Here is a 27,481-nt window from a genome sequence, read left to right as displayed (position 1 = left end):
ACACTTATCACCAAAAGTACGGACAGTGACACGTCAAAGGATGTGCGAGACAAGCTTGTGATGCTGGAAGGACAGTGACCGTAATACCAGGGCGCACTATGTAGCAGAGTGCAGTTTATGTTAAACACGTAGGGCCGATAGACAGCAGTCACACACAGCATGATGTTAAAGCACCACTACACCCCTGCATAGGTCCGATGGAAAGACAGCAGTCACACACAGCATGATGTTGAAGAACCACTACACCCCTGCATAGGTCCGATGGAAAGACAGCAGTCACACACAGCATGATGTTGAAGAACCACTACACCCCTGCATAGGTCCGATGGAAAGACAGCAGTCACACACAGCATGATGTTGAAGGACAAGCAGCACATTCACTCAGACATAATAAGCCAGTAGGTCCCAATCATAAGAATACAAAAACAAAACGATTAAGCGTTAACTATTTCTTTCCGTTGCAAAAAACATGTCATGTTCAGCACACAAAGTAGCCAGTGAACTAAAGTTTAAATGCAACAACGTTTCACACTGAAGTTCTTTTCAAAGAAATGGCTGCGAGCTGAAATGAAAGCACAGTTCCACTCCCCAACAAATTAGCATTAACATCCTCTTCGATAGCACCTGCTGCAAACTAGCCTACAACAAAAGCTAGCTAGATCGTGGGAGAAATACTGCTCGCTATTGCGCAGTGACCTGTTGGCCTTCGAAGGAAATAGTTTCCGTAAGTTTTGGTTAACGGTCCAACCCATTAAAAATCCACATGTGATTGGTTGAATGTCCACTGTCACTCAAATGCTTCCCTAATAGAGTTTAGCCAGCTAGATTTATCTCCCCAAAAACCACCAAAGAAAAATCCTTATTGGATCTTTTTTTTTCATCTTCAGTGTTAATGCTTTCCTTTCCAACAAAAACTGAAGAGATTAAATCAGAACATTATTATTTTACAAATTCTCTGAAGGCCGTCATTGTTCCCTACTGCGTTTGGGTTAGTAATAACTTGTAGAGTGGGTCTATTTTCTCTCGGCATGCATTTTTCATCATTCTCAATTTCTGAAGGCTCCTGAGTGGCGCAGCGGTCTAAGACACATCTCAGTGCAAGAGGCGTTGCTACAGTCCCTGGTTCGATTCCAGGCTGTATCACATCTGGCTGTGATTGGGGGTTCCATAGGGCGGCGCACAATTGGCCCAGCGTCGTCCGGTTTGGCCGGGGTAGGCAGTCATTGTAAATAAGAATTTGTTAACTGACTTGCCTAGTTCTTCTGAAATATGAGCACAGAAATACTTGACATTTTGATATTTTTTTGTCATGGTCTTAAATTGGACTCATATTTTGCTGGTTTTGACTCTCTTGCCCCCCTCCGGTCTTGGTCTTGACTTGGACTCGATTCGCTCCAGTCTTGAATCGGTCTCGCTTTAGATGGTCTCGAACACACTGGTCAACCCTAACCTCTGACCTTTAACCCCTAGGAAACACAGCCCCTACTCATACACCACCATATTGTCATAGATAAGCAGGCCAACACACCGTTGATAGTTGGTGGTTTCTTTATAATTCCCAAAAATCGAACACGCATTAAGTCCCCGGTAATCCTATTTCACATGAGTTCCATAGCTCCACTCCAGCTAGCCCCACACACAACACACTTCACAATCCTTTTGTTTACTTCTAGCCAGTGTCCTATTTACTTTCCCCCCTCCTTCCTTGGCCACAACTCTTCTTTCTACTCTGTTGTTGTCGGGGAGATTTTGTGGCGGCCAGGTTTTTTGGGGCTGAGGCTGGCGCTGCGCCAGGCCAGGTGCCAGGCAGACCTGTTGGAAGCGGGTGAAAGGCGGCACACACAGGGGCGATTATGTGGTGCCATCTGTCAGGCGCAGGGGCTGGCGCACGGCATGGCTAATCAGGCCTGGCAGCGTGATGGATGGGCAACGGCCAGTGCCAAAGATCCGCCGCCGCAGCTAGCCGCTCTAGCCAGCTACTGCTGCTGGCGCACGGGACCAGAGTTTCACTTTTTTTTTTTTTTACCCTCTTCCCTTTTCTTTCTTTCCTATTTCTGTCTCGCTCTCTCCCCCCCCCCCCACACACACACAGAGTTCTCCTGAGGGTCCGTATGCTCTACTATCTGCGACAGGAAGTCATCGGTGACCAAGCCGACCGGATCCTAGAGGGAACAGACTCAAGGTTGGCATCCACTCCCTTCCGTCTCCTCCCTCCATCCCTTTATCTCTCACTCCAACACTCCCAAGCCCCTGCCTGCTTTATCTTCACACTCCCTCTCTTCCCTCTCTCCCCTCGTTTCACCCCATCACCCAGATGTGCATGCATATATAATGCAGAAAATGTGCACGCCATGTCGATGGCGTCTGAGGCTCTTCGCTGAATAGCTACAATGCTGTTATTGTGTGTGTGTGCGCGCATATATGTGCCAGTTAGTGTGTGTGTGTGTGTGTGTGTGTTCACTCGTATGTGTGTGTGCCTGTGTATAAGTGCCAGCTTGTGTGTGTGTGTGTCTGTATTGGATTAGGCCAGGCAGGCTGCTAGTGGTGATAGCGTTGCAGGCATCAGGGCAGGCTGCTAGTGGTGATAAGGTTAGGCCTGCTCTGCCTAGGTCTCCTTAGTGATGAGAGCTGCTTTCTAAAAGGCACCCTATTTCCTATATAGTACACTACTTTTGGCTCTGGTCAAGGCACGGTGTAGGAAATTGGGTTCCATTTGGGACACAGTGGAGATGTTCCAGCAGCGTGGCTAATGACCATATTTCCTCCCAGATGCCTGGAGATGGGGCCTAATACGGACACGTGCCGATTTTTAGACCCTGTTAATTCGTTTTCCCCTCTTTCTCTCTTCCTCTCCCCTTGGTCTGGGCCGACAGTGAAATGGATATCTGGATCCCTCAGCCTTTCCACGCCGAGGTCCCTGCCGATTGGTGGGACAGCGAGTCGGACAAATCGCTCCTCATCGGCGTCTTCAAACACGGTAAGCCCCACCCGTCCGGTACTCGCACACACATACGCACGCCGCCCGAGTTCTGGCTGCTTCGGCTTGATTGGTGTTCCCATAGCGACCGCGGCGCACAGCTGGCTCAGTGAGACGTCAGGAGATTGATTGATGGCTATGTCCAGCAGGCCGTGTAGGTGTGTGTGTGTGTGTGCGCGCACAGACTTGTTGCAGCTTCCATCTAGTCCCTGGTTATCCAGTGTTCTATCAACCACAGTTGGTTGATGCACTTTATCATGAGGTTTGTTCTCTTTTAGCTATGGGCTAGCTGGTTTAGATTTAACCACTTTTTTGTATTGTGTTACAGTGAAAAACAAGATAAGCTAGAATTGTAACGATTTTAAGTGTCAATTGTATTGATGGTGATAAATATTCATATTAATTTGGGATAATTGTCATTATTCTCCGTAATTGCGACCCTCTCTGATTCAATTATGGATCCGAGCTGTGCCTCAGCCCTAATGCACACACACACACACACACACACACACACACGGGTGCTCTCTCAAACACACATGGAAACAATAGAGCTAGCCTATAGTTAATCATAATCCTCATTCACTTGGGAGGCCGGGGGAGGAAGCTACTCTCTGCCTCTGTCACACACGCACATACACCGAACCCTCACACATGTCTGGTACTCACACTGTACACACACTGTACAGGCACACACACTCTCCAGGGCTGCGAGAGGGAAGAGTGATGGCCTATAAACCCCCTCATGATTAGCGCTTGGCTCGGGGCGCAGCAGCGGTTAGGAACAATGTGTCACCGCATAAATCCTAATTGAAATGTGATGTTCTGGTGGGGGCTTTGGGGAATGGAGGGGGGGACAGGCCGTGAGGGGTGGCGGAGAAGGGGGAGATAGTCTGGTCTGCAAACTGGCACGGTTGAGGGGGCTCCAGCCTGTGCCTCTGTCTCCCCCTCCTCCCACCCGCCGTGCTCAGTGGGATCTGCAGGCTCTAATCTGTTCTGCTTGGAAAGCTCCAACGGGCACTTTTCTCTCTCTGCTACACACTTGGGCAAATACACACACATACAGACCATAGGCACACACACTTAGACACACAGATTTTCTTACACACATTGACACACACACACACACCCAGTCAGATGCGCGCTCACACACGCTCCAACAGGCACTGCCCTCTGTCTGCATCTGGACCCTATGCTTCTGTTTTTGTTTTTCTCATCTCTTTATACGGATGGCAGTTGGTTTTTAGGATGTGATTCTGAACTTCATGATGGGTTTTGTTTTAAACTCAATTTGGCTTCTCTTGCTTTCTGTTGCATCTTTCAGGATTGATGCTACTGTGTATCATGATTAATGCCTAGGTGTATATGTAGCCTATGCATTTCCACTGTAAATTGTCAGTCAACGTCTGCTTTGTTCTAGGCCTGGTGCGTGTCGTTTCCCAGTCACAATGCACTCATCTCTCACCCACTCCCTCTCTCTTCACCGGATGTGGAAAGTAGAACTCTGTAATTCAACCATTCTCACCCACTCTCTCCTTCTTTCTCAATCGCGCTCTCTCCATCCCAGGCTATGAGAAGTATAACTCGGTGCGCGCCGACCCTGCGCTGTGTTTCTTGGAGCGGGTGGGCATGCCTGATGCCAAGGCCATCGCTGCAGAGCAGAGGGGGGCGGACATGATGGCAGATGGTCCGGAGGGGTAAGACACTCAGCCAAAATTCACCACCACCTCTTTTTCCCTCTTCCTCCTCCTCTTTTTCTTATCAACCTCCTGTCCCCGTCACCCTCCAACTCTCATCTTCCCTTCCTGTCTCTCCCTCCTATTTGTTTGTTTTTTCGACCTGTCTCGGTCTCCTTCTCTCCACTCGATATTCCTTTCCCTCCCTGACCTCCCATCTCCAATTTCCCTCAATCTTCTCTTCCTGGCTGTCTACCACTTTTTCCCCTTGCTCCTTTGTTTGATTCTGTTTAAGTTTAAAACTAATTTCTCTCTTTTCTCTCTCTTCATCCCTCCATCCCTGGTTCTTTGTGTGTACAGAGAGGATGAGGACCCAGAGTACAAGCCTCTCCGCATGCCCTTTAAAGATGAGATGGATGACTTCACTAACTCTCCCCTTGATGACAAAGAGGAAGCTATGGACGTTGAGAGTGGTGAATGTAAGTGGAGTGGCCATCTCTGCTTTCACATGATGTAGCACTATGTTGACCACCATTTTGGGATAAATTCAATAAAAAGCTTGACAATGTATTATTTACTAGCAATCTGTCTGAAGATGATTCACCATCATCAATCCTTAGTTCAAAATATGTATATATTTATTTTTATATCAAACCACCAATGTACGCACCCAAAGAAACCAAAGTTGCTTTTCAGAACCATCTCAACAGTATGCAGTCACATTTATTTGTCCTAATATTCCACCCTTTTCTCCTCCCCATCACAGCTAAACCAGGTGAGAATGGAGCAGGCAGCAGAGGGGCGGGTCGTCTGTACTGGCCGGCAGCCTCGGCCCTCACCGCTAGACTCCGCCGCCTCATCACTGCCTACCAGCGCACGCACAAACGAGAGCAGCTCCGCCAGGAGGCCATGGCCCGGCCCGACGGCCGCCGTCGCCGGCGGCCCCGAGAACAGCTACTCTCCATGGTCACAGATGGTGGAGGGGCCTACGTGCATGAGGGCGGAGCCTTCATGGCAGAGGGCAGTCCTTATATGGCCAAGGGCGGAGCGTTCATTCCTGAGGCGACGGCTCTCCTGGCGGAAGGAGGGGCCTTCTTCAAAGAGAGGCGTCAAAGGTATAGAAACATGAATAGTTTGATTGGTTGAGTTAATTAGATGTTTTTGAGGCACACTTCCATCCAGATTACTTAGGATATGTTATACACCATAAACAATATGTATATTATAAACATTTCAATTTGTTACCCGGCTGTATAGAAGGCAGTACAGTCAAGAGTTTCTTGAAGTTCTATCAACTTCCTGTATTATTGTTTGGGGCTTGTTTGAGAAGCACTACTTGTAACATGATGTGTGTACTACAGTACCCATAATGCTCCAGTCTCCTAATCAATACACTACTCATACATTGCTTTCCGTCCCATTGGTTGTTGGATTAACCCTTCCGTGTCTCGTCGTCAGGTGGACCAGGCGTGAGGAAGCCGACTTTTACCGCGTGGTGTCCACGTTTGGCGTGATCTATGACACGGCCCGTCAGCGCTTTGACTGGACCCAGTTCAGGGCCTTCGCCCGTCTGGACAAGAAGACTGACGAGAGCCTGGAGAAGTACTACTTCTCCTTCGTGGCCATGTGCAAACGGGTGTGTCGCATGCAGGTCAAGACCGACACAGGTAAATTCCCTCACACATTTAATAACAGAAAGCTGTTGAACACAACTTCAGCCATACCTACATTTACTTAAGCTAAAGCAAAGGATCATTCCTGGAAAGACTGACTAGATTAACAACTATTTTCCTCTCCTCACCCCCCCTTCCTCTCTCTCTCTGGCAGAGCTCCCAGACCCCACCCTGATCATTGACCCCATCACGGAGGAGCGCGCATCACGCACCCTTTACCGCATCGAGCTGCTGCGCCGCATCCGCGAGCAGGTGTTGCCCCACCCCCTGCTGGGCGAGCGCCTGCGCCTCTGCCAGCCCAGCTCTGACCTGCCGGAGTGGTGGGACTGCGGCAGGCACGACCGCGACCTCCTCCTGGGCGCCTCCAAGCACGGCGTGAGCCGCACCGACTACCACATCCTCAACGACCCAGCCTTGGGCTTCCTTGAGGCCCACAGGAAGTTCACCAAGGGGGGATCGGCTGGGGCGCCTCAGCCGCCCCGCGATGGTGCTCCCTCTACTGCCTCTGAGCAGGCCGCTGCTGAGAAACCCTCCCATGTCAAAGAGGAGGAGGAGGAGGAGGAAGGCAAGGTGGTGAAAGAGGAAGGTGACAACGACCTTCCATGTACTAAAGCCGAGAAACAAGACGAGCAGGAAGGCAAGGACGAAGAGATGGAGGGAGAGAAAGAAGAGAAGGCTGCGTCTCCCAAGAAGGAGTTGAAGGAAGAGAAAGCGAAGGAAGAGGGAGAGGACCTAAAAGACGAGGAAGACCAAGAACTGAAGGAGGAGAAAATGGAGGTCAACGGGGATGCTGACGGAGAGACTTCCAAGGAGGCCGAACCTGAGAAAGAAGACCCTCCCAATGAGGACGTCGGGGATCAGGACAAGAATCCGGAATTCCAGGAGAAACCGGAGTCTTCCAAAGCATCGGAAGACCAGGAAACCAAGAAGGAGAAAGATGGGAGTCCAGCCAAGTCTCCCAAATCTCCCAATCCAGTGGCTGAGAAAGGCCCCGAAGAGGAGGATGAGGAGAAGATGGAGGAAGACGACAAGTCTGAGAAGTCGTCTCAAGCTGAAGGTATGTCTTACTCCCAACTCCATTGCTAAAAAATAAATATTTTCTCAAGGAAAATTTCAATTTTAGGGTGTGAATTCATGTAAACTATCAACCGTGGGTCTGTGTAGAAGTCTATACAATAGTCCGTTGGGCCATGCAAGTGCATGAATCATAACTTCTCTGTTGAAGCCAGCCCCAACACAGTAAGTGGCTGTGTGTAGTTGGTCTGCTTTAGCTGGCATTTAGAAACTACTATATGTTGTCTATTTATGCTTGCTGCTTAGTGTTGAATTGAAGACTCACTGTATGACCCTTCTAGTATACTGCTGTTGCTAATTTTGAGAAAGCACTACATGAAGCCATTTGTAGATTCTCTTGTGGCTGCTGTTGACCAAGCGTTGTTGTCGTCATTTTTCAGTTGGTGCCACCTCTGAGCAGAAGAACTTTGACGAGGAGAGCAATGCCTCACTGAGCACCACGGCCAGAGACGAGACCCGCGATGGGTTCTGCCCCGAGGATGGAGAACCCTCAGCCATCCAGAGAACCTTCTCCTTCTCTTTCTGGCCAAAGGTTTGTAGAACAAAGATGTACATTAATTCACAGATACATGCTCATATTCATTTAGTGGTGAAATATATACTGAACAAATAATTATATAATGTAAAGTGTTTCATGAGCTGAAATAAAATATCCCAGAAATTTTCCATACGCACAAAAAGCTTATTTCTCAAAAATGTTTTGATTTTTGATTACATTTGATTACATTCCTGTTAGTGAGCATTTTCTCCTTTGCTAAAATAATCCATCCACCTGACAGGTGTAGCATATCAAAAATCCGATTAAACAGCATGATTAATACACAGGTGCACCTTGTGCTGGGGACAAAACACACTGTCGCAAATTTTAACCTCTACTTCATCACCCTCCCGGATCCGGGATCCTCCTCATCAAAAAAGCTGACTAGCCTAGCCTAACGGGACAGGGATATCATATAATATAATTTTCATGAAATCACAAGTCCAAATGATGGCTGAATCCAGCCATCATTTCCGATTTTTTTTAAAATGTTTTACAGCGAAAACACTTTCTATTAGCTAACCACAATAGCCAAACACACAACCGCATATTTTCACCATGTTTCCACCGCATAGGTAGCTTTCACAAAACCGACAAAATAGAGATAAAATTAGTCACTAACCAAGAAACAACTTCATTAGATGACAGTCTTATAACATGTTATACAATACATTTATGTTTTGTTCGAAAATTTGCATATTTGAGGTATAAATCATAGTTTTACATTGCAGCCACCATCAAAAATAGCACCAAAGCAGCCAGAATAATTACAGAGAGCAACGTGAAATACATAAATACTCATCATAAAATATTTATGAAAAATACATGGTGTACAGCAAATGAAAGATAAACATCTTGTGAATCCAGCCAATATTTCCGTTTTTTTTTTTAAGTGTTTTACAGCGAAAACACAATATAGAATTATAATAGCTTACCACAATAGCCAAACACACAAACGCATTTATTCACCGCAAAGGTAGCTTTCGCAAAAACCAGCAATAGATATAAAATTAATCACTAACCTTTGGACAACTTCATCAGATGAGTCTTATAACATCATGTTATACAATACATTTATGTTTTGTTCGAAAACGTGCATATTTAGAGCTGCAAATCGTGGTTATACAGTGTGAATACATAGCAACATTTCCCCAGAATGTCCGGAGATATTTTGGACACTCACCTAATCTGACCAAAGAACTCATCATAAACTTTACATAAAAATACTTGTTGTATGGCAAATGAAAGATACACTGGTTCTTAATGCAACCGCTGTGTTAGATTTTTTAAAATAACTTTACCACAACATACAGCTTGGGTTATTGTGAGACAGCGCTCACCAACACGGCGGAGAATAGGCATCAACATATTACACAGAAATACGAAATAACATCATAAATGTTGTCTTACTTTTGCTGAGCTTCCATCAGAATGTTGTACAAGGAGTCCTATTTCCAGAATAAATCGTTGTTTGGTTTTAGAATGTCCATTTCTTCTGTCGAATTCGCGCCACAATGCTAGCCAAGGTTGCTAACATTCCCGTCAACTCTTGGTGCAAAGAACGGAAAATTCCAAAAGTCCCAATAAACGTTGAATAAACTGATAAAACTCGGTTGAAAAAACCTACTTTATGATATTATCATATGTGTCAAATAAAATCAGAGCCGGACATATTCGCCGTGTATACCGAACGCTTTTCAGAAGACAATGTCGAGGTCCCTCGCGCGCCGTCGAAGACAAAGAAAATACCGGACCTGTCACTCCAAAAGCCCTTGTTCGGCCTCAGATCAAGCTAGACACCCCATTCCACCTTCCACTGCCCGTTGACATCTAGTGGAAGGCGTATAAAGTGCATACATATCGATAAATAAAAGCCAGTTGAATAGTCAGGCCCTGAAACAGAGCCTCGTTTTCAGATTTTTCACTTCCTGTATAGAAGTTTGCTGCCAAATGAGTTCTGTTTTACTCACAGATATAATTCAAACCGTTTTAGAAACTTCAGTTTTCTCTATCCAATAGTAATAATAATATGCATATTGTATGATCTAGAACGGAGTACGAGGCCGTTTAAATTGTGCACGATTTTTTCCAAAGTGAAAACAGCGCCCCCCTATTGACAAGAAGTTTTAAGGGAGTGTGTAATTGGCCTGCTGACTGCAGGAATCCCCACCAAAGCTGTTGCCAGTGAATTTAATGTTAATTTCTCTACCATAAACTGCCTCCAACGTTGTTTTAGAGAATTTGGCAGTACGTACAACTGGCCTCTCAACCCCAGACCATGTGTAACCATGCCAGCCCAGGGCCTCCACATCCGGCTTCTTCACCTGCGGGATCCTCTGAGACAAGTCTCCCGGACAGCTGATGAAACTGGGTTTGCTCAACCAAAGAATTTCTGCACAAACTGTAAAAAACTGTCTCAGGGAATCTCATCTGTGTGCTCGTCATCCTCACCAGGGTCTTGACTTGACTCCATTCGGCGTCGTAACTTAATTCAGTGGGCAAATTCTCACCTTCGATGGACGCTAGTACACTGGAGAAGTGTGCTCTTCACGTATCAATCCTCGTTGTAACTGTGCCAGGCAGATGGCAGACATTGAGTATGGTGTTGTATGGGCAAGCGGTTTGATGTCAACTTTGTGAACAGTCTCTCATGAAGCCTGCAGCATACCATCCAGCATCCCACTGCTGGGTTACCACTGAAGTTAAGCAGGGTTGGTCCCTGGATGGGAGACCAGATGCTGCTGTAAGTGGTGTTGGAGGGCCAGTAGGAGGCACTTTTTCTTCTGGTTGAAAAAATAAGATCTGGCATGCCCCAGGGCAGTGATTGGGGACATTGGCCTGTGTATGGTGCCATCTTTCAGATGGGATGTTAAACTGGTGTCACTAAAGTGCCCATGGCACTTATCGTAAGAGTAGGTGTGTTAACCCCGATTTCCTGGCTAAATTCACAATCTGATCCTCATACCATCATGGCCTCCTAATCATCCCCAGCTTCCAATTGTCTCATTCATCCCCCGTACTCTCCCCTGTAACTATTCCTCAGGTCGTTCCTGTAAATGAGTATGCGTTCTCAGTCAACTTACCTCAGGGCTCCCGGGTGGCGCAGCGGTCTAAGGCACTGCATCTCTGTGCTAGAGACATCACTACAGGCCTCTGTTCCCAGGTCAGTTTTAATGTCCCTGTAAATGCTATGAGGATACAAACACTGCCCACGCCTTCCTCTAGATGTCAGTAAGAGGTGACAATTTGAATGGAGTCCATTGCGCAATCAGGGTCTGTATAAAAGACCACAAGGCGGAAGTAGCTTTCTTTTCTTCCTGCGCCTGACGCACGATGGACGTCGGGACTGGCCTCCTTCCAAGCTATGGTTTAGGCACTTCTATATCGCCGGTCATGTTTTTACTCGTTATAGGTGTTAAAAACATCATAAGGTAGTTAATTTAAACCGTTTTATAGCAATTTATATCCGTTTAGTGCGATTTTGAGGCATTTCTTTGTGACGCACTTTGAAGCGCTGGGCACGTTTCCAGTACCGGTCGAACGTTAGTGGCCATTTCGACGGGACAAGAGGACATCTTTCGACCAAAAGACGATTAGACCCGAGAAAGGATACATTGCCCAAGATTCTGATGGAAGAACAGCTCATAGTAAGAACTATTTATGATGATAAATCGCTGTTCTGTTGAAAAATGTTAAACGCATATATCGCCATTTTGTTTTGTGTAGCTTCGCTTTGGCGGACCCGGTATTGCACAGTAAGGATAATTTTAGAAATGTAATTCAGCGATTGCATTAAGAACTAATTTGTCTTTCGATTCCTGTCAACCCTGTATTTTTTAGTCAAGTTTATGATTAGTTATCGATTAGGCTAGATCACTCTCAAAGATGGCGCCCGACATTTTCAGACCAGTTTTGCTACTATTCTCATTGTATAACCACGATTTTTGTGGCTAAATATGCACATTTTCGAACAAACTCTATATGTATGTTGTAATATGATGTTACAGGAGTGTCATCGGAAGAATTCTGAGAAGGTTAGTGAAAAAATTAATATATTTTGGCGATGATAACGATATCGCTCTCTTTGGCTTGAATCAATGCTCGGGTAACGTTTGCATATGTGGTATGCTAATATAATGATTTATTGTGTTTTCGCTGTAAAACACTTAGAAAATCTGAAATATTGTCTGAATTCACAAGATCTGTGTCTTTCCATTGCTGTGAGCTGTGTATTTTTAAGAAATGTTTTATGATGAGTAAATTGGTAATACACGTTGCTCTCTGTAGTAATTCTAGTCGCTTTGGGGAGATTTGGGATGGTGGCTGCAATGGCAAACTATGATTTATACCTGAAATATGCACATTTTTCTAACAAAACCTATGCTATACAATAAATATGTTATCAGACTATCATCTGATGAAGTTTTTTCTTGGTTAGTGGCTATTTATATCTTTATTTGGTCGAATTGGTGATAGCACCTGATGGAGTAAGAAACTGATGGAGTTAGAAAAGTGGTGTCTTTTGCTAACGTGGTTAGCTAATAGATTTACATATTTTGTCTTCCCTGTAAAACATTTTAAAAATCTGAAATGGTGGCTTTATTCACAAGATCTGTATCTTTCATTTGGTGTCTTGGACTTGTGATTTAATGATATTTAGATGCTACTATTTAATTGTGACGCTATGCTAGCGATGCTAATCAGTGTGGGGGGGGTGGGGGGTGCTCCCGGATCCGGGTTTCTGAGTCGCTAGAAGTTAACTGACTTGCCTAGTTAAATAAATAAAAATAAAAAAGGGATAAATTACAAATGGTGGTGGTGGGGTTATGGTATGGGCAGGCATAAGCTACGGACAACGAACACAATATATATTATCGATGGCAATTTGAATGCACAGATATACCTTAATGAGATCTTGAGGCCCGTTGTCGTGCCATTCATCTGCCACATCACCTCATGTTTCAGTATGACCCCATGACGCAAGGATCTGTACACAATTCCTGGAGGCTGAAAATGTCCCACTTCTGTCACGGCCTGCATATACGCACCAGACATGTCTCCCATTGAGCATGTTTGGGATGCTCTGGATCAACATGTACGACAGCTTGTTCCATTTCCCGCCAATATTCAGCAACTTCGCACAGCCATTGAAGAAGAGTGGTCAACTCTATGCGAAGGAGATGTCGCTCTGCATCAGGCAAATGGTCACACCTGATTAGGGTTGAATGACAAAAACCCAGTTACCAAGAACCCGGTTACCACTCCCTTTCACTGGTATAAATAACTGTGAAACTGGTCAATTGTAATAAATGATTTATATGAACAGCATGGCATTCATTGGAACTGTTAAATTGTGTGGTCCAAATCTGGCATCTCTACAGCCTCTGCATGATGACTCATCTCAGTATGGAGCGGCAGTTCACAATGCATGTAGACCTATCATCTCATGGTAACTTTTTTTTCTTGTGACCTATGCTACAGTAATATAAAGGCTGAATGTGCGTCAAATTTACCCATCCATCTGGCTTGTTTTTCAATTGTAGATTACAATTTTTATTTTAAGAGTTTTAAACTACTTATCACTCGAATATTGTTGCTTTGACTCCATTCAAATTATGTTATATATGTTGGGCTATATATCAATCTAGATGTCCTAGCCAACCTCTTTCAGGTAATGAATTCAATCCAGTATTAGCCTTAGCTAATTAATGTTGGGTTATGCATAATAAGCTTCTGTCTCTTGCGCAACACGCAAGCTCCTTAGCTCTTGGAGTCCCAGGAAAAGCTCATCTAGAATAGCTTGCTCGACTTTATTTTGTTGCATTTATTCAGACCTGTAACATACAATCTTCGCGAAGAGAAGTGAAAGCCTTCTGAATCTAGTCCTATATTATTCAAGGATGTCATTAGAATTATGAAGATGGGGACAACGAAACTTATTTCATTCAAATGTTGAAAGTGAGGAAAGAATGAAGCAACAATAGATTTAAAGGTAGGCAAATTTAAAGGTAGGGAAATATTATGAAAGGTACAGTGCATTTGGAAAGTATTAATTCTGACCCATTTACTTTTTCCACATTTTGTTACGTTACAGCCTTATTCTAAAATTGATGAAAATAAATAAAAATTCTCAGCAATCTACACACAATACCCCATAATAGGCACACACTATACAGTGGCTTGTGAAAGTATTCACCCCCCCCCCCCCCCTTGGCATTTTTCCTATTTTATTGCCTTGCACCCTGGAACACAACATTGCACGCAACATGCTTTGAAGATGCAAAATATTTTTATTGTGAAACAAACAAGAAATGCAGCAATTACAGCTGCAAGTCTCTTGGTATGTCGCTATAAGCTTGGCACATCTAGCCACTGGTATTTTTGCCCATTCTTCAAGGCAAAACTGCTCCAGCTCCTTCAAGTTGGATAGGTTCCGCTGGTGTACAGTAATCTTTAAGTCATACCACAGATTCTCAATTGGATTGAGGGCTGGGCTTTGACTAGGCCATTCCAAGACATTTAAATGTTTCCCCTTAAACCACTCAAGTGTTGCTTTAACAGTATGCTTAGGGTCATTGCCCTGCTGGAAGGTGAACCTCCGTCCCAGTCTCAAATCTCCCGAAGACTAAAACCGTTTTCCCCTCAAGAATTTCCCTGTATTTAGCACTATCCATCATTCCTGCAATTCTGACCAGTTTCCCTGTCCCTGCTGATGAAAATCATCCCCACAGCATGATGCTGCCACCACCATGCTTCACTGTATAGATGGTGTTCTTGGGGTGATGAGGTGTTGGGTTTGCGCCAGACGGCTTTTTTCTAACCACTCTTCCGTAAAGCCCAGCTCTGTGGAGTGTACGGCTTAGTGGTTCTATGGACAGATACTCCTATCTCCGCTGTGGAGCTTTGCAACTTTTTCAGGGTTGGCTATCTTTGGTGCCTCCCTGATTAATGCCCTCCTTGCCTGGTCCGTGAGTTTTGGTGGGTGGCCCTCCTTTGGGAGGTTTGTTGTGGTGCCATATTCTTTCCATTTTTTAATAATGAATTTAATAGTGCTCTGTGGTATGTTCAGTTTCAGATATTTTTTTATGACCCAACCCTGATCTGTACTTCTCCACAACTTTGTCCCTGACCTGTTTGGAGAGCTCCTTGGTCTTCATGGTGCCACTTGCTTGGTGGTGCCCCTCGCTTAGTGGTGTTGCAGACTCTGGGGCCTTTCAGAACGTGTGTGTGTGTGTGTGTGTGTGTGTGTGTGTGTGTATATATACATATATACTCAGATCATGTGAAACTTAGATTGCACACAGGTGGACTTTATTTAACTAATTATGGGACTTCTGAAGGTGATTGGTTGCACCATATCGTATTTAGGGGCTTCATAGCAAAGGGGGTGAATACATATGTATGCGCCACTTTTCTTTTTCTTTTTATTATTATTATTTTTTAAACAAGTTATTTTTTAACATTTCACCAAATTGGACTATTTTGTGTGTCCATTACATAAAATCCAAATAACAATACATTTAAATTACAGGTTGTAATGCAACAAAATAGGAACAACGCAGAGGTGGATGAACACTTTTGCTAGGCACACACTATAAACCTAAGGTACTTGAGCAGTTCGGTTTTAAAGAAATAACACGGATATCAGTTTACGTAAAGAAATAAAATGGAGAAAAGCCCTGTTTTCAAGTCGGACCCAACTCCAAAGTACTTCTCTAGTTGTATTAACCCATTCCTCTGTGCGCCATTTTGACTTTCCAGGATCGCGTGATGATCAATCGCATGGACAACATCTGCGAGGCGGTCATCAAGGGCAAGTGGCCCGCCAACCGCCGTCAGTTCTTCGACATCCCGGGCCTGTTGCCTGGATACCCTGGCCCCATGGCGTCAGAAAGCCCCCAGCAGAGGCGCGGCCTGGCCGAGCTGTCGATGGTGGTGGCTGCTCAGACGAGCTTCAGCGGCAGCGAGGACCTCACCCTCTCGCCACAGGTTAACGTAAGTAGTAAAAAAAATATTTTGCGAAAAATGCCCACTCAACAGATTTAGTTTGTAACTACCGGTTAAAAAACATGCATCTCAGATGATTGGTCTTGGAAGAAAGTGTATTCATACTGATATATAGGGTGAGGTCTGAAAATGAATATTCCCTTATTACTACATAATTAACTTAAATCACTTAATTTTACTTTCAAACCGGTGTCCCATTTTTCTACATTCAATCTAATGTATTTATAAAGCCCTTTTTACATCAGAAGATGTCACTAAGTGCTAAACAGAAACCCAGCCTAAAACCCCAAACAGCAAGCAATGCAGATGTAGAAGCACAGTGGCTAGGAAAAACTCCCTAGGAAGGAACCTAGAGGAACCAGGTTCCAACGGGTGGCCAGTCCTCTTCTGGCCAGGTGGAGATTTATAAGAGTACATGGCCATTAAGGCCAGGTTCTTCAGGATGTTCATAGATGACCTGCAGGGTCAAATAATAATCAGTGGTTGTAGAGGGTGCAACAGGTCAGTACCTCTGGAGTAAATGTCAGTTGGCTTTTCATAGCCGGTGAACAGGTCAGAACAGTTGAAACTGGAGCAGCAGCACGACCAAGTGGACTGGGGACAGCAAGGAGTCATCAGACAAGGTAGTCTGGAGGCATGATCCTAGGGCTCAGGTTCTCCGGGAGGGGGTAGAGAGAATTAGAGGGACCCAACTTAAATTAACACAGGACACCAGATAAGACAGGAGAATTACATCAGATTTAACACTGACCCTAGCCCCCCCCACCCGGGCACATAGACTAATGCAGCATAGATACTGGTGACTGGGGCGGGGCCAACCAGGCAAGATATAACCCCACCCACTGCCAAAGCACAGCACCCACACCACTAGAGGGATATCAAGACTACCAATTTACTACACTGAGACAAGGCTGAGTATAACCCACAAAGATCTCCTCCACCACACAAGCCCAAGGGGGGGGTGCAAAACCGGACAGGAAGATCACGTCTGTGACTCAACCCACTCAAGTGTCGCACCCCTCCTAGGGACTGCATGGAAGAGCACTAGTAAGCCAGTGACTCAGCCCCTGTAATAGGGTCAGAAGCAGAGAATCCCAGTGGAGGGGAAGCCGGTCAGGTAGAGACATCAAGGGCAGTTCGTCGCTCCAGAGCCTCTTCGTTCACCTTGTCGCCCCTGGGCCAGACTACACTCAATCATAGGACCTACTGAAGAGATGAGTCTTCAATAAAGACTTAAAGGTTGAGACCGAGTCTGCGTCTCTCACTTTGATAGGCAGACCATTCCATAAAAATGGAGCGCTATAGGAGAAAGCCCTGCCTCCTGCTGTTTGCTTAAAATTTCTAGGGACAATAAGGAGGCCTGTGTTCTGTGACCGTACGTGTAGGTATGTACGGCAGGACCAAATCGGAGAGATGGGTGTAGGCGCAAACCCATGTGATGCTTTGTAGGTAAGCAGTAAAACCTTGAATTCTCAACCCTATATTTCCCCTCTCGCTCTCTGTAAAGGAGGATGCTCTGAGCATGTCGTTGCCAAAGCAGCGTCGTCGCAGGCGGAGAAAGGTGGAGATTGAGGCGGAGCGCGCCGCCAAGCGAAGGAACCTGATGGATATGGTGGCTCAGCTCAGAGAGTCTCACCAACCTGAGTCCCAGAGCCAGGCCATGGACCTCACCAAGGTAGGGTCTTTAAAATGTTATGAATTAATTCTAAATTTAGAATTATGTATCACTTTTTACAACTGCATTGTATTTTTTTGAATGACACTTTTGGGTCAGTGGTGTCCTACGAATCAGGTTTGAAGAGTTAGCGAGGTAACCTTGGTCAACTCTTGAGTTCAACTCAGGATAACCAGTCGTACCAATGTGGCTCACCTTTCAGTCAGGTAAATTTCTATGGCAATGAATCCTACAGAACTAACCTATTCCAGGGCTGGGTAACTCATGACTAACTAATTTATCCTGAATGAAGTGTCTGAGCAGCGAGTTGAGGACCAAATTAAATAAGGATTCCCTCCCTCTCGCTCACAAAGATTGTGCCATCATCCTCTTCATTTGAGGAAGAAGACTGATTTTTTTGAATTATCAAATGTTTTGTTAGTATTAAATGTAAAAGTATATCACATTATTTAGTAATGACAAAATGCATTTGGTATTTTACAGGGACAGTAACTTTTATATGACAAGTGTTATTTCGGTAAAATTATTTTATTGATAGGAATGGGTGGGGGTGTTGCTCATTCATTGATAAGCGCACCAAAGACTGTGTTAATGATACGTAATAAAATAAAGACGTCACTTCTAAAAGCATATTTCTCATCATACCATACTGAATTTGCAAGAGAACTTTTCCTTTATTTTGATTTCGACCAAATCTAAATGTGTCAGTTACAAGACTGCTAGAATTATTTTTTTAATTTTTATATTTCACCTTTATTTAACCAGGTAGGCAAGTTGAGAACAAGTTCTCATTTACAATTGCGACCTGGCCAAGATAAAGCAAAGCAGTTCGACACATACAACAACACAGAGTTACACATGGAGTAAAACAAACATACAGTCAATAATACAGTAGAACAATAAGTCTATATACAATGTGAGATAAGGGAGGGAAATGCAAAAAAAGGCCATGGTGGCGAAGTAAATACAATATAGCAAGTAAAACACTGGAATGGTAAATTTGCAGTGGAAGAATGTGTAAAGTAGAAATAATGGGGTGCAAAGGAGCAAAATAAATACAGTAGGGGAAGAAGAGGTTGTTTGGGCTAAATTATAGATGGACTATGTACAGGTGCAGTAATCTGTGAGCTGCTCTGACAGCTGGTGCTTAAAGCTAGTGAGGGAGATAAGTGTTTCCAGTTTCAGAGATTTTAGAATTAGCGGCAGGCGGACAAGCAATACCCACCATCGTAGTACGGGTGAAGCCTGAGCTGGAATGCGAAGGGAACTGATGCTGGTTCACTTTAGAAAACCCTGAGTAGATCCTGCTTACTTTGTAGGATACCCCTCTGGTCTCCCTGATGTATGAGTAAAATTGACCCCACTGAAATAAAGCATTTTAATATTTATCATATCTTTTATATAAAGGAGTCAAGCATGTAAAGTACTATGGTCATATTAGTTGCCATGTAAATTAACCTCTTTGTTACAGGCATTGCATTTTAGTCTATACATTGACTCTAAGTTTCCATATTTATCATTGGGACTTATTCTGCTCCAGGGCATGCATCACCACAAGGCAGCGTCGTCCCTGGCGGGCTACTCCAGCAGCAGCATGGTGCCTTCTGCTACCCTCAAGGCTCAGATGGAGCTGCTACAGGCGGCCACGCCTTCCAGACATAGGGCCAATGGCTCATTGGCCGATGCTGACCTGCCCACCCGGAGGAGACGAGGCCGCAGGAAAAATGTGGAGGGGCTAGAGCTGCTGTTTATCAACAACAAGAGAGGAGCCACGGTACAGAGCATGGTCACTAACAGTCACATTTTATTAAAGGTCCAATGCAGCATTTTTTTTATTGCAATAACAAATGGGTTCTGGGTAACAATTAAGTACTGTGATTGTGTTAAATTAAAATGGTCAAAAAGAAACAAACAGCTTCTTAGCAAAGAGCATTGGTCTATTTAATTTTCCGGCCAAAACTCCATCCTATCAAAACAGCTCTTTAAAAAAAATTGATGTATGTATATATGCAGTACCAGTCAAGTTTGGACACACATACTTATTCAAGGGTTTTACTTCATTTTGACTAAGAATAATAGTGAAGATGTCAAAACTATGAAATAACACATATGGAATCATGTAGTAACCAAAAAGTGTTAAACAAATCAAAATATAGTTTATTTGAGTTTCTTCAAAGTAGTCACCCTTTGCCTTGACAGCTTTTCACACTTGGCATTCTCTCAACCAGCTTCATGAGGAATGATTTTCTTAACCTCTTGGCGCACGGATCCCTTTAGCGGTATAATTTTCATCAACAACCGCTGATTTGCAGAGCGCCAAATTAAAAAATTTGCTAAAAATATTTATATTCATGAAATCACAAGTGCAATATAGCAAAACACAGCTTAGCTTGTTGTTAATCCACCTGTCGTGTCAGATTTTAAAAAATATGCTTTACAGCGAAAGCAATCCAAGCGTTTGTGAGTTTATCGATCACTAGACAAAACATTACAAACAGCTAGCAGCAATGTAGATTGGTCAGAAAAGCAATACAATTAATCGCTTACCTTTGATCTTCGGATGTTTGCACTCACGAGACTCCCAGTTACACAAATGTTCCTTTTGTTCGATAAAGATGATTTTTATATCCAAAAACCTCCATTTGGTTTGCGTGTTATATTCAGTAATCCACAGGCTCGTGCCGGTCATGAAGGGCAGACGAAAATTCCAAATTGTATCCGTAAAGTTCGTAGAAACATGTCAAACGTTTTTAACATAAATAATCGATAATATTTCAACCGGAGGGTAAACTATTCAATACAAGACAGAAATAAAATGTCGAGCTACCACTTTCGCGCGCAAGAACTTATCAAGGACACTGACGCGATTTGATAAATCTCGCTCATTTTTCAGAATAAAAGCTTGAAACTATGTCTGAAGACTGTTCACACCCTGAGGAAGCCATAGGAAAGGGAATCTGGTTGATACCCCTTTAAATGAAGGAAAGGCAGGCAATGGAACAGGGATTTTTCAAAATAAGAGGCACTTCCTGGTTGGATTTCCTCAGGTTTTCTCCTGCAAAATCAGTTCTGTTATACAGACAATATTTTGACAGTTTTGGAAACTTTAGACTGTTTTCTATCCGAATCTGTCAATTATATGCATATTCTAGCATCTGGGCCTGAGAAATAGGCCGTTTACATTGGGAACGTTATTTTTCCAAACATAAAAATTCTGCCTCCTAGCGTCAAGAAGTTAAAGGAGTTCCCACATATGCTGAGCACTTGTTGGCTGCTTTTCCTTAACTTTCTGCTCAATCATCCCAAACCATCTCAATTGGGTTGAGGTCGGGTGATTGTGGATGCCAGGTCATCTGATGCAGCACTCCATCACGCTCCTTCTTGGTCAAATAGCCCTTACACAGCCTGGAGTTGTGTTGGTTCATTGTCCTGTTGAAAAACAAATGATAGTCCCACTAAGTGCAAACCAGATAAGATGGCATATTGCTGCAGAATGCTGTGGTAGCCATGCTGGTTAAGTGTGCCTTGAATTCTAAATAAGTGTCACCAGCAAAGCACCATCACACCACCACCTCCATGCTTAACGATCGGAACCACACATGCGGAGATCATCCGTTCAACTACTGTGTCTCAAAGACACGGAGTTTGGAACCAATAATCTCAAATTTGGACTCATCAGACCAAATGACAGATTTCCACCTGTCTAATGTCCATTGCTCATGTTTCTTGGCCCAAGCAAGTCTCTTCTTATTGGTGTCCTTTAGTGGTTTCTTTGCAGCAATTTGACCATGAAGGTCTGATTCACACAGTCTCCTCTGAACAGTTGATGTTGAAATGTCTGTTACTTGAACTCTGAAGCATTTATCTGAGGTGCAGTTAATTGCTGATTTCTGAGGCTGGTAACTCTAATGAACTTATCCTCAGAGTTTACTCTGGGTCTTCCTTTCCTGTGGCGGTACTCATGCGAGCCAGTTTCATCATAGCACTTGATGTTTTTTGAGACTGCACTTGAAGAAACTTTCAAAGTTCTTGAAATATTCCTTATTGGCTGACCATGTTTTAAAGTAATGATGAACTGTTTCTCTTTCCTTGTTTGAGCTGTTCTTGCCATAATTTGGACTTGGTCTTTTACCAAATAGGCCTGTCTTCTATATACCACCCTTACCTTGTCACAACACAACTGATTGTCTCCAAAGGCATTAAGAAGGAAAGAAATTCCACAAATTAACTTTTAACAAGGCACACCTGTTAATTGAAATGCATTCCAGGTGACTACCTCATGAAGCTGGTTGAGAGAATGCCAAGTGTGCAAAGCTGTCATCAAGTCAAAGGGTGGCTACTTAAACAAATCAAACGTTATATTTGAGATTCTTCTAACACGTTTTTGGTTAATGCATGATTCCATATGTGTTAATTGCAGTTGTTTGTTTTTAGTTCCACCGTCAGTTACCCTCAACCCCTCCTATCTGAAGACCATCCAGTTTTGACCATCCAGTTTCTATTTGACATATATTTTTCAACTGTTGTGTTTCACAGACGTTCTGAACCTATATACATTTTACGGACACAGTATATTTTACATTAGTGATTTTATTTTTAGTCCCTCACTTCAGCTCCACTCAAGCAGCTCTTACCGAGCTTCCCAAACTCTGTTCTCGGGATCCCCCTTTTTTTCCTAGCACTAACCAGCTGACTCAACGAATCATCAAGCTTTGATTCTTTGAATCTGCTGTGTAGTGCTAGAGCAATAACCAAAATGTGCACCCTTTGTGGTCCCCAGGACCACGTTTGGGAAACGCTGTCTTACACTTAAAGGGCATTACCATAATTGAACAATTTCAGTATTATTCCAACCTTAGTGTGAAAATGTATATAAACACAGGAAATCATGTTTCGGACAGCACTGGACCTTTTAATAAATAGTTAAATACCTGATAGAAAACAGGTTCAATGGGACAGTCTGAATTAAGTTTTAGAAAATGTCAAATGAACACGGGTATGCCTGGGATATCTCAATTAGACTAACGTACATTTAAATACAAGTTTGACAGGACATTGATCAAATGTCATACAAAATCAAACATTTTAGATACCATTTGAGTAGCTCTACTTTACATGGTAATGAATGAAGTTAACTTTTCCCGATCTTCATCCCCCGCACCCCTCTATAGGAGGATTCCGAGGGGACCAAAGCGTCGGTGGAGGGGGTGCAGATGCCCCCACGTTCCTACCGCCACAACATTCCCAGTCCCAGCGCATCTGCCCGCGTCCCCTCTGTCAGCGCTATAGAGGACGGGGACGCTGGTACCCCCTCTGACAAGGACCTGAGGGACTGGCTCAGACAGCACCCCACGTACACAATGGACATGCCTACTGCATACACACCAGTATGTACTTCAACAAAATGGAATAAAGTCTAGTTGTTTACCAGATGTCCCTATACAGTAGAACTAACACATCCGTGTGGAATATGAGCATATCCCCTACCTTCAACCCCCTGTTCCCTTTCCTAAATCAGATCTTACACCATCCCTTTCAGTGATTAAAATATGGTTACAAATATAACATTTAGCTATTCTAAATCATAACGGTTAGTGTATTTAATGAAGTATTCAAGAATTTCATGTCTGGTCCTGTCGTGGTTCCTAATCCCTGTCCACACTCCCGTATGTCTCTCTGTAGAAGAGTGAGGAGTTGCTCCTCTCCTCCCAGTTCCCCAAACCCAAGCAGAAGCGGCACCGCTGCCGAAACCCCAACAAGATCGACATCAACACTCTCACTGGAGAAGAGAGGGTTCCCGTGGTCAACCGGAGAAACGGCAGAAAGGTATGGCTTCTTTTCAGTACAGTACAAATTAGCTTTGTCACAAATGCATTGGTCGCCATTTGGCAACAGTTTCAATTTGGCCTTTCATAGCAAAACTGAAGGTATTGCTATCTTGTCAAACATTTTGTTCCTCTTTTTTTCCCAGATGGGTGGAGCCATGGCGCCGCCCATGAAGGAACTGCCCCGATGGCTCCTGGAGAACCCAGAGTTTGCCATCGCTCCTGACTGGACCGACATTGTCAAGCAATCGGTGAGTTTCTTGTCATTCTCCCGGTTCGCCCTCAATTGATTCCAATCAGCACTTGTTTTAGATTTTAACCTTATCTGTTGATGTTTGAGGAGAAATTAATGCCGAATCGCAAAATTGTCGTTTGACTAACTAACCACGGTTTCTTACCCCATTCCACAGGGCTTCCTCCCTGAGGCCATGTTTGACCGTCTCCTGACGGGGCCCGTGGTGCGCGAGGAGGGCGTCCGTCGTCGGGGGAGACGCCCCAAATCGGAGATCGCCAAGGCGACGGCAGCTGCCGCGGCAGCTCAGGCCCAGGCTGCATCGTCCGGGGGCCTGAACCCTCTGCTGATGAATGGTCTGTTTGGAGGCATGGACCTCACCAGCCTGCAGGGCCTACAGAGCTTCCAGAGTCTTCAGCTGCAGCTCATGGGCTTCCCCGGCATGGGGGGGGCTGACTCTAAACACGCCTCAGCCATGCTGCCTCTCATGCTGCCTGGTATGGCTGGTATGGGCGGCCTGCCAAACATGTTTGGCCTGGGAGGCCTGTTCGGAAATAACCTCGCCGCTGCCTCGGCTGCAGCCACGCCCGCTGCAGCCTCCAACGGCACCAATGACGAGGGCGATTCGGACGAGACGTCAAAGAGAGACGACGGGGAGGGCGGAGAAGAGGGGGATGAGGAGAAGGACACTGGGGTGGAGTCGAGCGAGGCTAACAGGGACGCCGTGGCTCTGAACGCAGCCGCTGCCGCAATGGCCGCCTCCGGCATGTCGGCCAGCTCCCTGGCCTTCAACCCTTTCCTGCTGTCCACCATGGCCCCTGGGCTCTTTTCCCCCTACATGTTCCTGCCCCCTGGCCTGGGAGGTCTCACTATGCCTGGCTTCCCCCCCACCACCCTGGCTGACCTGCAGAGCGCCATGGCTGGAGCCATGGGGGCTGCTTCTGGAGCTCAGGGCCAGGAGAAGGAGCCCAGCCAGGCTGGCCCTGCCCCGGACCGCCCTGCCGCCGCTACCGCAGACCCAGAGACAGCCGACGACAGTGACTCAGCAGAGAGCCTGGAGAAGACGGCCGAGTCGTCTGCCCTAGAAGACGAGGCCTCCGCATTGGCTGAGGAAGCCGACTCGCCGCAAGACCTAGCAGCCGAGGATGAGGAGGAAGGAGAGGATGCCCCTGAGAAGAGTGACTGAAACTAAACTGGCCTTTGACCCCCCCCCCCCCCCAGTGCTCTCATGACACGTTTACACACCAACTTGATATCCAAATTAGATTTTTTGTTTTATTTGTCTTTGTTTCTTTTACAGGTAAAAATGAAAATCAGGGAGAGTATACGTAACTAAAAGGCTCTCACTGTAGCGTTAATAGCGTAGTCAGGGAAAAAGCAAACTGAACTAGAGTTTTGCAGATGTCAAAAGGGTGTTATTTTTGGTCTTTGTGCTCTCTGAACAGTGCATACTAGATGAGATGGAACATTTCCTCCGAAATATTATTATAGGAATTAATCGTTCCAATAGTGCTATGCTGCTTTTCTGTTTCTGTATTTTTTTATTTTTTTTTACTCTCTTGATATTGTGAAATTAAGTAGCATCTCGTAACTCTCCATTGGCGTACAATTTAACGGCATTAAGCGTCTATATGCTGCTGATGAAAAGGATCTTGTTGAATTTTTTTTTTTTTTGCTGTTGTACTGTTCTGCCTTGAAGAGCAGGATGAAGTCCTCACATATCAGATGGCCTAATAATCTGACTGTTCCCAGTCTCTCTCACTGATCTCCCACACAAGTCTACACACACCCGACTGTTTCTTCCTGTAGTCTTACACACTAACAATCCAATCTCTGACTCTTCCCCGTCTCAATCGGACGGTCTTACCCTCATCCACCGTTCCTCTCCCAGTCTATGAATCGACCCTGTTACCCTTCTCAGTCAAACTCTTCCCAGTTCCAGTTTTCTGCCACCTACTACTACTACTACTACTACTACTACTAACACCCATATTGTCTGACTCTTCCAAGTCACACTCGTTATAGAAACTGTTTTCCAGTCTCACACACTGATGGCCCTGACTCTCCTGACTGTTTTTAGTCTGACACACTGACAAAGCCAAGCAGGGGAGAGACCTCTCTTCCACAACGCGGAAGGAGACAGCAATAACCTAAGGCAGCTTTTGAATGTCTCAAACATCGCTCTCCCATTAAAACACAACCACAAGTGTCGGTGAAAAAGAGAAACTAAATCGCATATAAACGATGACATGAAAAAGTACTGCAATCAATTTGTCTCACACTATCCCTGTTGATGCACTGGTGTAAGAGTAAAATAATCAGGTACCTTTATTAGAACTATTGAATGGGCTTTTTGTTACTTTTAGCCACCAAGCTGAAATGCATTACCTCAATTCTAACTAGCCTTGAAGTTTACAGACATAAGTTGTAAATGTTTTCTTTGTCTTTTTTTTCTTTTTTTTTTTTTCTTTTACATCATGTATGATGAACTGTAGTTATGATGCTTTTAATAAAAGTGAATCATGATATTCGCCTAGGAAACCAAACCCGGAGTGCTTGTTGACCAGTTTTTTTTATTTTTAATTGGATGTTAAATGTACATGTCTATTTTGAGTGTTAAATGACCTTGGTTGATTCATGGTGGTGAAGTTATTACCCCCAGAATAGGAAAATAAAGGCTTTTTAAGTGCAGATGGACATATTTTTGCCAAATGTGATATCTACTAACAATTCAATAAAATCCACTACAATTAATCACATTTTAGAAATATTTCATTGCGCAATAAGCATAATAATTTGGCTGAACACTAGAGCAATCACACCATCCACCTACCCTACAGGAGGGAAGAAGAGGGGCCCCTGCTGAGATGTCTACTTTGGCTGCATGCCAGCTCACCTCTGACTGTGATCAGAAAGGTATTTATAGGTGAAAGCAATCTGATACAACCCTAATTAGGCTTATCTTTGGTTGTGAAGAAGCCAACAAATGTGGTTAGGCCATTTGAGAATTTGACCAGTCATTGAGAGTCCTAAGGGTAACCAACTTGGATTCTTACTGGAGTGTTCTAACTCATGCCTTATATAAAATGGTCGTTTCGAAGATGCTTTCAACCTATTTATTCCGTATGTGTGGCTCATGCAGGAATCAAACCTACGATTTGTGCACAAAACACTGCCTCAACCAACTGGGCCATTGGAAGCATATGTTGCCTGGTGGGGTCTAGGGTCAGTGGGGTGGAGGCACAGGAGAGAGGAGGGGTAGGGTTAGTGGGAGATACTACAGTGCTTCCAGAGACTGGGGGCTGTCGGTCTGCTAACTCGGGCAGTCATAAATGGCAGCTCTCCCAATGGACCTGCTGATGTGACCCAAACTGACAGGAGGGGCAAATGAGGCAGCCCGTGTGTGTGTGTGTGTGTGTGGCTGTGGAAGACTAGCTGTGTGTGTGTGGCGGAGAGCAGCCTGTATGGTGGGGAGTTGGAGACCCTGTGTGTTTACTCAAGCGGATGGGTGACTGGTTTTCCCCTGACAGACATCTCTCATAATCGTGCGCTCTCGATGAAGTGGGTCGTGAAATCCATAGGTCTCCCGTGATTTCCCAGCATGTATTGTGTCGGGGAAGCGTTCAGTGTTAGACAGGGACACTTGACCAGGAAAAAAATTGTAATTATTCAGTACTTGGATGTTTTTATATAAAGATATTGAGCAATAATGACAGAGTAATTAGTGCAGGTAGCGTTGTAAAATCCAATCTAATGTTATTTCATTTTAAGGCCCAGTGCAGTCAAAATTTAAGTTTTCTCTGTTTA

The 27,481-nt window shown here is 44.6% G+C and overlaps 1 protein-coding gene across 1 annotated transcript in view; it reads left to right on the top strand.

Annotated features, from left to right (window-relative positions):
* The window catches only part of chd7 (chromodomain helicase DNA binding protein 7), an 86,887-nt gene extending 60,516 nt beyond the window's left edge, over nucleotides 1-26,371 (top strand). Inside the window, exons 24-38 of the mRNA XM_039003855.1 lie at nucleotides 2,093-2,182; nucleotides 2,874-2,977; nucleotides 4,542-4,671; nucleotides 5,011-5,129; nucleotides 5,417-5,765; nucleotides 6,109-6,317; nucleotides 6,478-7,380; nucleotides 7,778-7,929; nucleotides 15,697-15,930; nucleotides 17,450-17,617; nucleotides 19,158-19,391; nucleotides 22,789-23,004; nucleotides 23,300-23,443; nucleotides 23,589-23,693; nucleotides 23,853-26,371. Coding sequence (XP_038859783.1) covers nucleotides 2,093-2,182; nucleotides 2,874-2,977; nucleotides 4,542-4,671; nucleotides 5,011-5,129; nucleotides 5,417-5,765; nucleotides 6,109-6,317; nucleotides 6,478-7,380; nucleotides 7,778-7,929; nucleotides 15,697-15,930; nucleotides 17,450-17,617; nucleotides 19,158-19,391; nucleotides 22,789-23,004; nucleotides 23,300-23,443; nucleotides 23,589-23,693; nucleotides 23,853-24,860 — 4,165 coding nt within the window. The 3' untranslated portion in view covers nucleotides 24,861-26,371. The remainder of the gene's footprint in view (nucleotides 1-2,092; nucleotides 2,183-2,873; nucleotides 2,978-4,541; nucleotides 4,672-5,010; nucleotides 5,130-5,416; nucleotides 5,766-6,108; nucleotides 6,318-6,477; nucleotides 7,381-7,777; nucleotides 7,930-15,696; nucleotides 15,931-17,449; nucleotides 17,618-19,157; nucleotides 19,392-22,788; nucleotides 23,005-23,299; nucleotides 23,444-23,588; nucleotides 23,694-23,852) is intronic.
* The last annotated feature ends 1,110 nt before the right edge of the window (nucleotides 26,372-27,481 follow it).

Source organism: Salvelinus namaycush, chromosome 11, assembly GCF_016432855.1.
Source record: "Salvelinus namaycush isolate Seneca chromosome 11, SaNama_1.0, whole genome shotgun sequence".
NCBI classification, from domain to species: Eukaryota; Metazoa; Chordata; class Actinopteri; order Salmoniformes; family Salmonidae; genus Salvelinus; species Salvelinus namaycush.
This window is presented reverse-complemented; position numbering and strand designations above follow the sequence as displayed.